Consider the following 15368-nt stretch of genomic DNA (forward strand, 5'->3'; position numbering starts at 1 on the left):
AGCTTTCTTTAACTCACTTTTAAAGCTGTGAAAATCAGCAAACCAATGGAATTCTAAGCAAGAGAGAAAAGGAAATCCTCTGTTCTGTTCGTGACAAGTGAGAATTGCTTGGTTTTCAGCCTAAGGAAGGAAAGTTACTTCCTTTTTAATGGCTTGCCCAACCAGCACAAGCTGCCAATGGCTAATTTAAGAAAAAAGAAATGCAAGAGACCAAATGTGGCAAATATTGTCTAGAGAAACGTTTCTCCTTGTCAGGAGATGCTTCAGGTCTGTCGGAACTCCATGGAATTTTTACCTTGCTTTTAAAAACTGGAAGACTCATGGCTGCACGGCTCAGACATTAAATTAGGAATTGTCAAGTCAGAGAAATGAGAGAAATTAATCTCCTTTTTTTTTTTTTCTTCTCTCTCCAGCCACCAGAAAAAGAGGGCGGGCTGCCTCGCCAGGTGGGCAACAAGACGGAGTGTGGGCTGCTGGGGTTTGTGCTGGATCTGAAGCAGGATTACGAGCCCGTGCGCAGCCTCATCCCCGAGGAGAAGCTCTACAAAGTTTACACCTTCAACTCCGTCAGGAAGTCCATGAGCACGGTCATTAAAATGCCAGATGGCAGCTTCCGCATGTACAGCAAGGGAGCCTCCGAGATTGTTCTCAAGAAGTGAGTGCACTGCATCCCTGGCCTCGTTTTTCCCAAAATTCAAAGCATCCTGACACTAAAATATGGGAATTCTGGTGTTTGGAGTTTGCTGCCTGCACCAGAAATGTGGCACACCTTAGCAGCATGAGCTGCTACCATTGTTTTTTTAATTTTTTAAGTGCTTCTGGGAAATTGGCTTGTTTTTCTTACCACAGATTTGGGTCTGCTTTTGGTAATTTATGAATGGATCCTTTGTGTTCAACCCATTTGGAAAAAAGGCACTTTTCAATTTCACTATAAGCTGCCAGCTCATTGATTATTGAGAAAATGATGCATGAAGGGCTCTTGGTGTCTGTGCAATAAGTTACAAATTCTCTCTCATATTTCAGTAGTGAATCTTCTAGAAATTTACATTAGAAACTTGAAACCTGACTTTAGAAGAGGAAAGCATTGACTAAAATGAGCTTTTACAGAAAATACTTTGGCAGTCATGCAGAAGCACACTTGATGCCTTTTTGGGGCTACCTAAAATCAGAGGCCAGCCAGAATTAAGGGAATAAAAATCAGTTCTATTTATTGGAGGGCCTGCAGGTGCATTTAGGGCAGATGAAATCCCCCAGGGGTTACACCCAAAATGGAAAATTTTTCCCAGGTTTTTATACTTTTATAAGTTTGGTCCATTTGCACACTGGGGGTTGATCTGCCAATTCCAGCTCCAGGGAATGAAGTCACTGACCCCAGGTTTGCTCCCCACAAGTCCCTTTTGTTCCCATCTCTGGGCCCTGGGGCAGTGAGGTGTCCTTGATTGCCAGGCCTGGAGAGGAATTGCTGTGTCTGCCCAGAATGGGAAAGCTGCAGCTGACCCTGGCTGTGGGGTTTGGAGTTACACACCAAAGAGCTGCAGGAGTACAAATAAATGGAAAATATACAAACTAAAATGCTAAGGCATCACACTCAGTTTTCACTCTCTTTTCCCTGCCCAAACCAGGTGTTCCAGGATCCTCAACGCCGCTGGGGAACCGCGCATCTTCAGGCCCCGCGACAGGGACGAGATGGTGAAGAAGGTGATTGAGCCCATGGCCTGTGATGGGCTGAGAACCATCTGTGTGGCCTTCAGAGACTTCCCCAGCAGCCCTGAGCCTGACTGGGACAACGAGAACGACATCTTATCAGACCTGACTTGCATCTGTGTCGTTGGCATTGAAGACCCAGTAAGGCCAGAGGTACATCCAATTTTTATCTTATGTAAAACTGGACATTACCTGAATGCCTTCCTACAGGTTTTATCTCTTTTGTTAATTAGGTCTTTCAAAGAAGCTGAAAATCAACTTTAGAAATGGGTTTTGCTTGATAAAAAGCCAAATAATTAAGGTGATAAAATTCAACTCTTTTTAAATAAAGGAATGTAGGGCTTTTTTGCACTGCAGGACTGAGATGATCAGCAGAGGTTTTGTAATGCTCCCACATGTTAAAGAATTTTCCTTTAAGCAGTGCAGTGATGTACAACTCTGAAAGAAGGGAAGACAAGTGCAGTGATTAAAATTGCCATGATTATAATGACAGTTTCCAGAGAAACTGGAGTTTTTGCCATTTATTGTAATAGTTGTCACTTTACTTAAGGCTGTACCTGGTGACTGCTCAGGAAAACTTGTTTGTAATATTGTATTTGAAGAAGGAAAGGCTGCAGTCATCATGGATATCACATTTACATGGCTTGTACAAATATATATAAAATTTCAGCTCAACTCACCTGAGTAAATCAGTAGTAGGTGTGCACATGGGAAGCACACCCCTGCTTCTACACTTGTAAATTACATTCTTACAGAAAACAAAGGGTCAAGGTAGAGAATTCTGATCCCTTTATTTGGTGCTTGATGATTAATGGAGAATTGTTAATTCCATGTTAGGCTTTGAAAATGGTGACAGTACCTTTGGAGCTAGCACGACACAAACCCAGGTACCAAGTGCATCACTGTGCCTTGCCTCAGAATGGATTTTGTTGGGTTTTTTTCCCTCAATATGAAGGTTAAAATAAAAAGAAAATCTTGTGTAGGTGACAACTGGATAATAAACTCCTTATCTCCACAAAGAGCAGATAAACAGCATCCACTTTATCTGTCATCAGATGGTCTCCTGCTGCTAATCCATCTGTCCCCACGGCTGACATTGCAAGGCTTTCAAAATGTTGGAAAATGTCCTTTAGAAGTTCTGTCTCCAGTGCTCCTTTAATGCTCCAGCTCACATAGACGGATATTTTGCAGAAAATATTTTGCAGAAAATATAGATATTTTCAAAAATATTTTGTCAGTGGAGCTCTGAATCAATCCTCTCCCCCTCCTAAATTAAGTCATGATCCACGTTAGAAAACAGCTTTAAGTCAGGTTCTGTGTGGTGTGACAGACTGAGGGATTGGGGAGCAGTGGGATTTGCAGTTATTATGGAAAATAGTTGCAAACTCTCCTTTCATCTGAGTGTTAGGGGGTTTTTGTAAGAGAGCTGCTCTTATCTTGCAGGGAATAATTTTTTGGGAGCTTGAGGTAAAAGTGAATAATTCTGCTAAAAATAGAAGGCAAATCTGACTTCTATGTAAAGAATCACAGAGATGAAGGCAGGAGAACATCTTATTTCTAAACAAACACTTGAATATTGTATTGAATTTCTTGTAGGTTAGCACCAGGAACATTTCTATTTTAGTGCAAGACACACGATAAAGTATTTGCAATTTCAGAATTTTAGCAAATTTTGAACATTTGGGACTTGGGTTTTTGTTTTTTTCCACCTTGTCTCTTTTGACTGTGTTGAAGTGGCAATGACATCATGAAAATATTTAAACCAATATTTAAATTATGACTACTCTGCATATTGTAAGAAGCAGCACCTTAGGGGAAATAAATGAACCAATAAACCCTGAGCCAGGAGAAAAACATAAAGTTCAGAAAACTCTGTAAGTTTGGAATATCTGACTCGGTTGGAATATTGTAATGTGCATGTGTGAAATCCCCATTGCTGATGCAAATAGCAAGATGTTGAGTAGTTATCGGGAATATTTTGCCAAAATGAAATCTGCTCATTAAATTGACTCCCCACTGGAGCTTAGGCATTTTCAAAGTGCTTTCTGTAGGAGTGAAAAAAGAACATAAAAATAAGAATTCTTACTAAAAGTGCTGTTTTATAATTATTCTCAATATTCAGGGGTGTCAGGATTTAATTTGGATAGAAGGGATAAATCAGGTAATTCTAATAAAATTGTCCCAGTCCTGGCAGCCTTTACCTTCCCTTCAGTGACATTCCTGTGTTTCCTGGGGAAGAATCAGGATTCTCCTTTGCCCTGAGGTGGTGTTGGGCTGTACTGTGGATCCCGTGGGACACGGCTCCTGTGCATCCAGGAGTGATCCCATGTGGGAACACCAGCTGTTTTGGTGGAGTTCTTCCTCCCTCCTGCTTCCAGAGATATTCTTGGGATGCTCAGGGAGCTTTCTGGCACTCACATCTCCCCCATACACTAAAAAACCCAATTTGAACCAGTTATTTAACACTGATGTCCAGCACTGTTGAGTTTTCTCTGGAATGCCCACCTTGGACACCCATGGCTTTTCCATATTCCCAGGTTAATTCAGACACCAGCTTAGTCATCAGCAGCTGCTGGATTTAGCAAGCACTGAACTACTTGCTGGATATTTATATTTTGTGGGTGTGTTTTTTTATTTTTCTTTGATAAATACACAGGAAGAGAACAAACAGAGTGATGCCCTTCTCCTGCAGAGAGTCTCTGTTGATCCTGACACTCTTTCTGGCTTGATTTTAATGAGCCTGAACTGGCTCACACTGATCTGCCAGAAAACGCCTCCAGTCTGTTATTTCTGGGAGATGAACATAAATCCCTTCCAAATATCTCCTATTTATTTGTCACCTGATTGGGAGAGATATTCCTGCGTTGGACACTTGGTGCATGCGTGCTTGCATTGGAAATTTTGCTTTGCAGAGGGAAAATAAACCCAAAAAATTGTGAAATGTGTACTTAAGCTCTGCAAAACTGATGGAAAATATCTGCTTCCTCTGCCCACTCAGTCTGCCAACACTCTTTCTCCCTTACAGCAATAAAAAAAAATATGAACAATATTTTAACTGTAATTACTGTACACACTATTAAATCAGATACCACCCACCAGCTGTCCAGAAAATGACAGGAGAGGAAAACAGGATGATTTCTCCAGTAAGATGGGATTTGAGATGTGTTTGCAGCTGGGGCTGCCCTCCCCTGACCTTGTTCAATGGCACTGACCCTTTTTTGCTGCTTGCACTGTAATTTATTTTTCTCCTTCATGGTCCACCCATTGGGCTGCTTTTCCAGATTTCCATCTAAATCTGTCCTGTCCTATGCATGAGGATCACCACAGCTCCAAGTGGGTACCAAAAGCATTTCCAGCTGACAAATGGGATTTAAGCAGGATTATGAACGTGGAAACTGGGGAGAGCAGGGGTCATTTGCTTAAGGAACAGACTGGGCCTGATCATACAATTCCCCTACAGAAACCTATTTCACATCACCAAAAGGCTTCAGGTGGAAATAATTTTTCCAGGGTGTACAATTTGTGGGGAAAATATTCCCAGTTGGAAGGGAGGAAATGGGAAGATAAAGCTCTGTCCCTGAATTCTGCTCTTGATTTTGTGATCTGTGTTGACAGTCCTGCAAATAGCACATCCTGTGGACACACTCAGGGTGGAGGGATTTTCCTGGGAATCCTGGGAAAAGTGCTGCTCTGGTCCTTCCTCACTCAGGTGTTAGTTTAGGGAGACATTTTGGAAAATAGGAACTCCACAAAACGCCTTTAATAAATATTCCCAAACCTGGTGTGAAATGATTCCCAGGTTGGGAGAACCATTATCTGGGGTGTGGTGGAGGGCTTTGGGGTTTTCAGTGCCTCCCTGGCCCCAGGAAATCCCTCAAAGCCCAAGGGTTGCCATTAAAGCCCTCAGCCATGTCCCCTCCTTGTGGCTACAGAGGAAATGAAAATCTCTAGAAATGCATAAAACTAGCAGTGCAATGTTGGAGGTGGTGTTTCCTTTTCTCAGCATTTTCTGCACTAATGGATGAGATGAATCCACTCAAACTGGCATTGAGTTGCACAACACATCAATATCTGTGCAGGAGGCTGTGATCAGCAAGGTGCACTGAATACAGACAGGAACATCCATTTTGATACCTTTCCTCAAATAGTTGTGGGGTTTTGAAACATTTTTTAATAATCGTGCATTGCCATCCTCTGAGTAGGGCAGTTCACTTCCCTGTAGCTCTGTGAAGGGTTTCAGCCTTCATGATGAATCCTGGGGTGCTCTAGACTCTTGTGGGTAAAAATGAAATTTAGAGAAGTGGTGCTGTGCTGAAGAATGACATCCAGGCTGTCCTGGACATGTTAAACACATTCCTTGTTCTCCCACTTTAAATAATATTGCTATTTTTCTCTTGAAGAAATAATGCTTTCATAACAATAATGCAAAATAATGCAAAAATGTGATGAGACTGAATTAATTGGTTAGTGATATTTACTTAGAAATTATGATTAATTGGGATGTAGTTTAAAGGAGCAGAATTTTTTTCTGCACATGAAACTGAGCTATAGACATGGAACCTTTCTAGAGCCTTCATTTACTGAAGTACTGTATTAAAACAGCTTTATTTAATTATTAGAAATCAATCTTTTCTTTTAATTCCTGTTTTTATTTTCTATAAAACAAGATGTATATGATGCCAAGTCAGAATGGAGCCCCTCCATTAATCTCACAGTCCCTGAATATATTTCTCTCCCTGATACATTTCTTGTGCAGCAGAAGTTTATCTCATGCATGAAAAGGCATTAGTCAAATCAGGCTTCATTTTAATGATTTTGAAATATGTAAAATATTAATTTTAATTTTAAACTCCTGTGTTTAGGAATTCCACCTGTTGATAAGCATGAATTAAGTAATGCTAAATCACAATAACTTTTAAAGTCTTGTTGAAAGGAAGGTTTGGATCAGAAGTAAAGTCATTTTCTGTACAGAATGTTTGTATTATCCATTCATATTTACACGTGTTGAGTAGTTCTGTTCAGCTTGCTAAAGGTCAAAAAAGCTGCAGAGCACTCATTTTATTCAAGCCAGGAGAAAGTTGAAGGAATTGATCTAAAGGAATTTTTTTTTACTTCCTGATACAAGATTTGCCTTGCTTGTGGAGTGACCCCAACTCCACAACAGTCAAGTAACAACAAAACACCTCTGATTCCCCTTCCTGCTTCAGGCATTCCTTAGCCTGAAGTTTTTCTGGATGGGGACACCTGCCTTGTGTTTTCTCTCTGATCCAGGAGTTTTCTTGGCCCTTGCCTTGTTTCTGTGATGCCTTTGGAGCCCCCAGAGCAGAGGCAGGTTCAGAGAATAGAGTGGGGATTGTTTCAAGCCTTCAGCAGGCCCAGCTGGGGCAGCCACAGCCCCCAGAGGCTGCACCCGAGGTGGGCGATGGGCACGAGTTTGTCACACAGGGATCAGTTTGGGCAGTCACAGAGCAGGGCTTAATGCTCCAATTCCAGCTGCAGGCAATGAAGGCATTCACCCCCTGTTTGCTCCCCCCAAAACTCACTTTTATTTATACTTTTTGGGCCCTGAGGCAGTGAGGTGTCCTTGAGTTCCAGGCCCAGAGAGGAATTGTTGTACATCTGATAATGTGCCCAATTTATCAGTGTGGCAGTACCTGTGTGTAATCAATAATTTTATCTGGCCAAAATGTGAAGTCAGTTAACCAGCTCTCTGTATGGAGTTTAGAGTTACAGTCCAGGAACTGAAAAACACAAAAGCTAAAACCCTGAGGGATCCTCTGCAGGTGCCAGAAGCCATCCGGAAGTGCCAGCGAGCCGGGATCACCGTGCGCATGGTCACCGGGGACAACATCAACACTGCGCGTGCCATCGCCATCAAATGTGGCATCATCCACCCCGGAGAGGACTTCCTGTGCCTCGAGGGCAAGGAGTTCAACAGGAGGATCCGAAATGAGAAGGGAGAGGTAAATAAAACCCAGTGAAAACACCAAAATATTCTCCTGCACTGGTATGCGCCTCGTAAACAGTAAAGACAGCTTGGAAAAAATTCCTACTTTTTTCTCCCTCTAAATATTTGTAATTCAAAGCAGTGGTGAAATTCCAGTCTTTACTCTTCCAGGATCAGTTTAGTGCAGGCCTAATTCTGCAATGTTTAGAACCACTGCACTACTCCACAAGAAGTCAAAATTAAGCCCATTAAGGGAGTTTTATGGCAAGGAGGAGAAGGAACTCAACAGCAATTTTGCTCCTAAAACACAATCTGTACTGAGAACCAGCTCCTCTCATTTCTTTAATTTATTCCACTTTCTCTAATGTACTCACAGCAATGATTTGCATTAAAAAAAAAAAAAAATCTATCCTTTGGAAGGTTTTTAACTCCTTATCAAAAATGGAGCTCACACACAGTTCTGAAAAAGAAAAATCTATGGTGGCTCTTAAATCCATCATAAATGAGTGGATACAGCCATTTGCTCCCTGCATGGACAGGTGGAGTCCTGGGAATGTTAGTAAATACAACAAATTTGGCTTTGTTCTTGTTGCTACAGAAGAAGATCTTGCCATTATTGGTGCTAAATGAAGGATTTGGGTTCTCCTGTGGAGTAGAACAACAAACTTGTGAACAGGCTTGATCAGCTTTGGGTAACTCCAGTGTCCTTTATCTAGAGTGATGATTTTGGGTGGAATTACCCATAAAGTTGATAAGAAAGGCTGGTTAGGTATTGAGAAAAAATTTACCTGTGTTAGCCAGCAGCTGAGCCCTGTTAGTACTGGCCTTGTCTTCACTTGCAGCACTGGAATTTTTCTGTGCTTTGGAGAAAAGCTGCAGGTTTGAGCAATGAGGGGAATTTTCTGACACAACAGTAAAGACTCTGCTCATTACAGGCTGGGGTTTTCCTGTTTGGGTTCATTTTTTGTGTTCCCCCCTGCAGATCGAGCAGGAGCGGATTGACAAAATCTGGCCAAAGCTGCGGGTGCTTGCTCGCTCTTCCCCCACGGACAAACACACTTTGGTGAAAGGTGGGTGCAAACTGTTGTGGGTGGGTGGAAATCAATGATGAAGGTGTTGAAGCACATCATCTGCTTTGATTTTACTGCTACTAATCCACCTGAGTTGTCATCTTTAACTGCACATCCCTACACAGTACAAGGAAGTTTTCTTGCACTCTTCTGTTTGTGTTCTCTCTCAGCCTTGACATGGAAAATAATAGGAAACTCCCTGGCAGGAATAAGAGAAATAGCAGTAAGATGCCTGGCTAGTGGATTTAGGCAATCTCATATTTGCCTTGTGACTTTTAATTGGAATGAGACTCAAGATGGGAAGGAAAATGTGCATTTGGTGGCCAGAAAAAAAATATTGCTGGGAGACAAGATATAAACAAGAGGGGATGTAGATTTTTTTAGTCTTTGCCTGCACTGCTTTATGAGGGGAGCAAGAGCAATCTCAGAGTGAATCCAGTCACTCCAGTGCATCTCTTCTCCCAGAATTATCCTAAAGAGTATTCCAAGAGAAAAAAACCTTTTCCTTTCACAGCAGCAGTTACTGGGAGGGTGGAACTGGGAGCTGCTCTGTGGAGATGGGAATTTTCAGCCCATTCCATTTCTCCTAGAAGCTAATCTAACTGTGGGATTTGCACTGGCTCCCTTCAGATTCCTGTATTTTTAGAATCTGCCCTGTGGGAAGTGCACCATACAAACTCCATTCTCTCCCCACGCTGTCTGCAGGTGGAATGCTCCCATTAAAGATGGTTTGGTTTGCAGTTTCCTTCTTTCTTTTGATGGCTTGACATCTTATTCAGTTGACTTTGAGTCTCACACTTCATGGCTGATGAAATCAGGCAGTTTCTGAGGAGGAATAACATCATTTTTGGCCATGCTCAGGTAGAAGCCCTGTCAGCAGATCGCTGATGAAGAAAGAGCTGGAACACTTTGCTAAGGCCCTGGAAAGTCTGGAGAGCACCTTTCAGCAATTCTTGGAGCAGCTAAGTTCAGGCTGAGATCCAGCTGATCCCATACCTGTTTTCAGCTGTTGACTACTCCAATATTAATCCACATTTAGGCAGGAAATCCTTTAGATGATTCCATGCATGACTGATTACAAAGGCATTTGAGCATCATGCAGTTTTAAAAAATGCCTAAATGACTCTAGAGCAGAAGTTCCATTGTGAATTTGAAGACTGGATCAGTTGGGTTCTTTGGGCTTGAGACCAGATGGAAATGGATCATTCTGGCATGGTGCTGGATGGAGACAGAATGTATCATCTCCATCCCCCCTTTTATGTGTAAATCTTCTAATGTACACAATTTATTAGTATGGCAGTACCTATGTGTAATTAATAAACAATACACATTTCTGGGGGAGGTGTGCTCCAGAATAGTTTTCCAGCAGGGGTTTGTTCAGGATTGGAAGATTTGGAGGCATTTTTATCTCCACGGGTCCATGTTAGACCTGCCCAAGGTCAGCTGAAGTCTCCTCAGCAGTGCATCTCAAACCCTGTGCTCCAGGATCCTGTTCCCAGAGAAAACAGCCCTTGTTCAGCCCAACAGCTGAGTTGTTTCAGAAACACAACAATTTGTGTTTCATTAAGTGGATTAACCAAGTCCCTCAGGAGTGCTCGTCTGAATCATTCAGGATTTTCCCTCAAGAGGAGCAGGAAATCTTTGCCAGGGAAATTGAAATCAATAGAGAGCTGGAGAAAAAAGGAACAGCAAATTGTTGATGGTTTGTAGCATAAGCACTTTGACAGCCCAAAAGATATTTACTCCTACTGACTGCCACATGCAAGTACCACAATAATGTTTGAAAGATGTGATGAGGTCGAGAGAGCAATTAAGTGTCTTAACAAAGTTCAAGAACGAGTCTGTGGAAATCATGATGGAATTTTTTGGCTGGTAATACTCCAAGGGCCATTAAAAGTTACAAGAAACTATTTAAATGTTCACTAGTTTTGGGCCTCTTATTAAAATGTTATGTTTTTCTCAGACACTTGAGGGATTGAGAGGATTTTCTCCCCTTTGATGTATTCTATCTGCTCTAGGCTGAAAACACACATCAGAAAATAAACTTTTTTTATATTTAATTTTTAATGACATACAGCTGCTGGAGGGAATCTTTTTTCCCCTTAACATAGCACAATCCCACCCAGCAAAAGGATCATTTTTATTTTTCACTTTTGTTTTCAGTGCTGCTCAGGGACCAGAGAAAGTCATGGTTCAGCATTTCAGCATGGGCAGACACTTGCAGTCAAATATTTATGGCTTTGAAGTAGAGGTAGATTGGAAAAACACCCATCAGAGGGGTTTATCATCACAAAGTGCTTCAGTGAAACCAAAATCCCAGTCCCACTGAAATACAATTTGGGATGGGTTTTAAGACACCTTTTCATATTTTTAAAATTTCATACTTCATATTATTATTTATAAAATTAAAAATTTCATTTTTTAACTCTGTTTCAAAATATAACAAGTAAAAACCCTATATCATTTATACTGATTTGAGGTTATAGTGCTATTGCTGAAATAATTCAAAATTGTCAGTTTATCTTTTAAAAACACTGTGGGAAACAAATGTTTAACAGTGATGGGGAATAGAAAAGATCAAAGAAATACTCAGTTAACCAATTAAACAAGTGGTTCCTTCTAAGATGTTTCAATTATACTGCAATTATTTCTTTGGTGATATTAAAACCAGCTATTCTCATGTAGGGCTAATTTGTTATCAAACAGAAAGGGAACTTTAGGAAGAAAAGATTTTTAGTAATTACTCTTAATAACTCAAATATTTCAACTATTATTTCATGGCATGGTAATATGTTCATAACCTCATTAATGTGGAAAGCTGTGAGATGGGTAGAATAATCAAAATACAGAACATTTTAATAATTGATATTCTGAACTTTGGGGAGGAATTTTCGTTTAATTCCCAATGCTGTCTGTAATGTCATATAGAACATTTTTATATAAACCTTTTAACTTCTATCCAGGCAAGCACCCAAGCATGTAACTGAAATAAATTTGAGCTTTCTCCTTCAAACAGACTTTGCAAATCCTTGTTACATTAACAGTGAGCTTCCAGAAGTTTGGAAATATTAAAAACTAACCTGAAGAGGACGTGTTTATGAAAATACACGGCTGTACCTATGTTTGGCTTGTCAAAGAAACACAAATCTGTGTGATCCTGAGGGAGGATCAGCTTTCCTGCCTCTCTAACCCTGAAGTGGGCTTCAGCTCTGAAATCCTCAGCTGGAGCTGAATTTTCCTGCCTCTTTTAAGCAGTTGAGACAGAAAGAAATCTCTAAATCAGGATTTTTTTTTCTCCCAGGAGTTTCTTACTGATGCAGCTCTAAGGGTGACGAGCAAGGATTGTTTAAGTAGAGCAGCACTTGTCCTGTGACAAAGGGAGAACCTGGGGCTGCCTCTGGTTGGGTTTGAGCTGAGCCACGGGTGCAGAGGAGACATTGGCTGATATTCCCCGAGTTATTATCCTGAGTGGATTTGATTTAATGCTTGCTTAGTGTTAGATGGGAGGAAGGTGGGAGCTGGAGGATATATTTCAGTTTTGTATCTTGTATTTTGTACTTTTTATGGCAGGCTCATGCATTTAGAGCCCTTCTTGACAGCTCTGCATGGTTGTTTTAAATCTGATCTTTGCCCTCATCTGACACAAGCTGCTTGCTCTGAGAAACTTGAGTCTTATGGATGCTACAGGACAAATTCCTGTCCAAATTTCCTGCCCAAATTCCTGCCACATCAGCGGGATCCCTGTGTGGAGCACACTGTCATGCTCTGCTCGAGGTGTGCTCCTGGGGCTGTTGAATGAAATTCTTTCTGACAGGAGAAAGTCATGGCCAAACAGCTCAGCAGAGGGAAGGGGCCAGTGAAAGAGCAAAGGCTGTCTTGGCAGGAAGCTTTGCTGAGAGTAGAAGAATTCCCTGTGAAAACCTGTTTTTATTAAAATTCTGTATGTAAGCATTCAACTGGAGTAAAGCTGTATGGTTGGAAGAAATTTCCTGGTTGTTAGACATGATTGATTATTACTGGAGCTTTTTTTCAGCCACTTGGACTGAGTGCAAAGGCCAGGGAATGTTCTCTTGACTGGCAGCCTTTCAGCTCATGCCCTCAGTCACATTTTTCCCTGATTGCATCAGAGATTAATCCCCACAGCTCAGAGGGAGAGCCCTTCCTGGGCATCCTTCCTCTCTTTGGTCTCCTCACACTGTGAGTTTTATCTGTGCACATTTCTCAGTACTGGAGGGAATTCTTGAAGGGGAAACCTTATCACAGCCATTGACAGACTATTAAAAACAAATCTTGATGTGTTTGGAGGGAGGCACGTGCTGGGAAGAAGGCAATGGGAGGAAGCAGGGAAGAGGAGGAGATTAAAAGGAGCAGGTAGAAGTCAGGGAATGTTGGCAGAGCTGTGATAAATCCTCTGAATCCCAAATAATCGTGGCTGCTCCAGTTTAGGAATTTGTCTGACGCGCAGATGGGAGTTTTGCAAAGTCCTTCTCTCTTCCATGGGTAGCTCTGAAATCCATATCCAGAATTCCAGATATTTCCAGTGGCACTCCCAGCAGGCACTGTGGGGAAGGTCTGGGGCTCAGGTGCTGATGACACCTGAGACCTTTTCGTGTCTGGTTTCCCATGGCTGCATTCAGGTCCATGATCTGGGCTCATCCTGGCTGCACAGTTTGGATTTTGGGATAAAAGTGTCTCCTAAACCTTGTGAATGAGTTGGCAGTGCCCAGGAATTGGCTGGTAGAGGGCAGTTGGTGGCACAGTCATCAGCACAGTCACTATTTATATCCATTTATCTCTATTAGGGGATCATTTGTTTGAGCCTCTTCAACTTGATTTGGGTTGTGCTCCCACTTGGAGCCCAGTTGTGAGCAGATACCATCGACCTCTTTGGAGCAGTTAATACCTTAATGAGCCAGAGATTTTAATGACTTTTTTTTTTTTTCCCAGAAGCTTAAACTATTAATTTAACATCAAAGGATTTGTTAATAACAAGACAAAGTAAATGCTTTTAACAGTAGTGACAGATGATGTTCCTGTTTATTTAGTAATACCAAAGGCAAATCACCCCAACAAAGTGAAAGCTCTAATTGTGAGATCTTATCAGAGTAATTGCCATTTTTCTGAGATCATACTACCACTGGAAAGTGAATAGGGCTTTTTTTTTCTCATTTTCATAACTCTGAAATATACAGGGCACTAACTGCTTGCACAGGGCACTGCAATCTTCTGATAAGCCTGAACCTTGCCAAGAGGCAGCTATTGCTCTGTAATCTGCAATTTCCTATTTCTCCTTGGTTATCTGATAGGGGAGGGATTTTTTTTTTTTTTTCAGAGCAGAGTGAAAGCTTTTCACACTGGGTAGGTTTGGATAATTGTTTTTGAAGGTAACGACTTTGTGCAAAATGTGTTAGCAAAAGGAATTCTGTCATTTTCTTCCCCTGAGTTATCAATATGGAAAGGTGTTCTGGTACCCTACATAACAATCCTGTGTTCTGGACTCGTGCTCAAATGGACCCTGGCAAGGAAATAGAAACATGAATTCTGAATGATCTTCATTCTACAAAAACCTGAGCTGCTTCTGTAGCCTCTGAAAAATTCTTCATTATTTTCCTGGCTCTCCTTATCTGCATAAGTGGAAAATAATTCCCTGCAGCCTTGTTGTGTGAAAAACTTGATTCACCAAGTAAAACTGTTTTTTATTTCTCTCAAATGAACTCAAAATGAAAGTAGAAATTATATTATTCTATCTATTTATTAAAATGCTTGGTTCCAGAATTTAAAGACTTAGTTTGTATCTCCTTAATCATTGTTTGGCAAAATTGAACACAGCTGCTAAAATTCTCCAGCTACATAAAATTCATCAATTACTTTTGTTTTCTTTAGGTTTAGAAGGCCTCTAAGTAAAGCTGATATTACAGATGGGTCCCAGTTTAGGAGGGCCCTTAGGTGAACTTAGGTTTTTGGCAAATCCTTTCCATCAGTGTTTGATCAGTGCTGGGCTGTGACACTTTAAACAGCAGGAATCTGCCAGAAGGACATAATGAGCTGCTCTCATTGCCTTTGAAGCCTGAGCAGGTTGTGTTGATGTGTTGATGATACAAGATCAGAACTTCCCATGTAAATCCTAATGGTGATGTTTAGTAGTGGATGGTGGTGATGCCACAGCTTTCATCGTTATTTTCCTTAAAGATCTGCCTTTTTAATCTCTGTAAAACTGTGTGGTGTTATCCAATCTGTATTATACAGCCCCTGCTTTTTTACAGGGACCTTTTATCTTGCTAATTATTGCCCATAAATGTCTGTAAACACACACCCATACATGCATTTTTTGCAGGTATTATTGACAGCACACAGGTGGAACAGAGGCAGGTGGTAGCTGTGACTGGGGATGGAACCAACGATGGACCAGCACTTAAAAAAGCTGATGTTGGCTTTGCAATGGTATAATCTTGATGTTTGTGCCATTATGAATTTGCTGTAAGGGCTTTTCCATTCATTGAATGTCAAGATATTTAGTTATTACTTGTCAGTGAAGGAATATATTGGTAGGAATGGGTTATGTTGGCTCTGAATCCTTTAATTCACTTGGATTCACTGGCATTGCTTGTTTTGATACTTCTTCAGGATTTTGTCTGATTAATTATTGG

General features: G+C 41.1%; 1 protein-coding gene across 7 annotated transcripts in view; it reads left to right on the forward strand.

Moving 5' to 3' along the window:
- ATP2B2 (ATPase plasma membrane Ca2+ transporting 2) overlaps positions 1-15368 on the forward strand; it is a 255779-nt gene that overhangs the window by 203629 nt on the left and 36782 nt on the right. For all 7 annotated transcript variants that reach the window (XM_050979207.1, XM_050979206.1, XM_050979205.1 and 4 more), the window contains exons 12-16: positions 414-655; positions 1623-1857; positions 7488-7667; positions 8634-8721; positions 15056-15162. In XM_050979207.1, the coding sequence (XP_050835164.1) occupies positions 414-655; positions 1623-1857; positions 7488-7667; positions 8634-8721; positions 15056-15162 (852 nt within the window). The remainder of the gene's footprint in view (positions 1-413; positions 656-1622; positions 1858-7487; positions 7668-8633; positions 8722-15055; positions 15163-15368) is intronic.

Source organism: Serinus canaria, chromosome 12, assembly GCF_022539315.1.
Source record: "Serinus canaria isolate serCan28SL12 chromosome 12, serCan2020, whole genome shotgun sequence".
In the NCBI taxonomy this organism is placed as follows: domain Eukaryota; kingdom Metazoa; phylum Chordata; class Aves; order Passeriformes; family Fringillidae; genus Serinus; species Serinus canaria.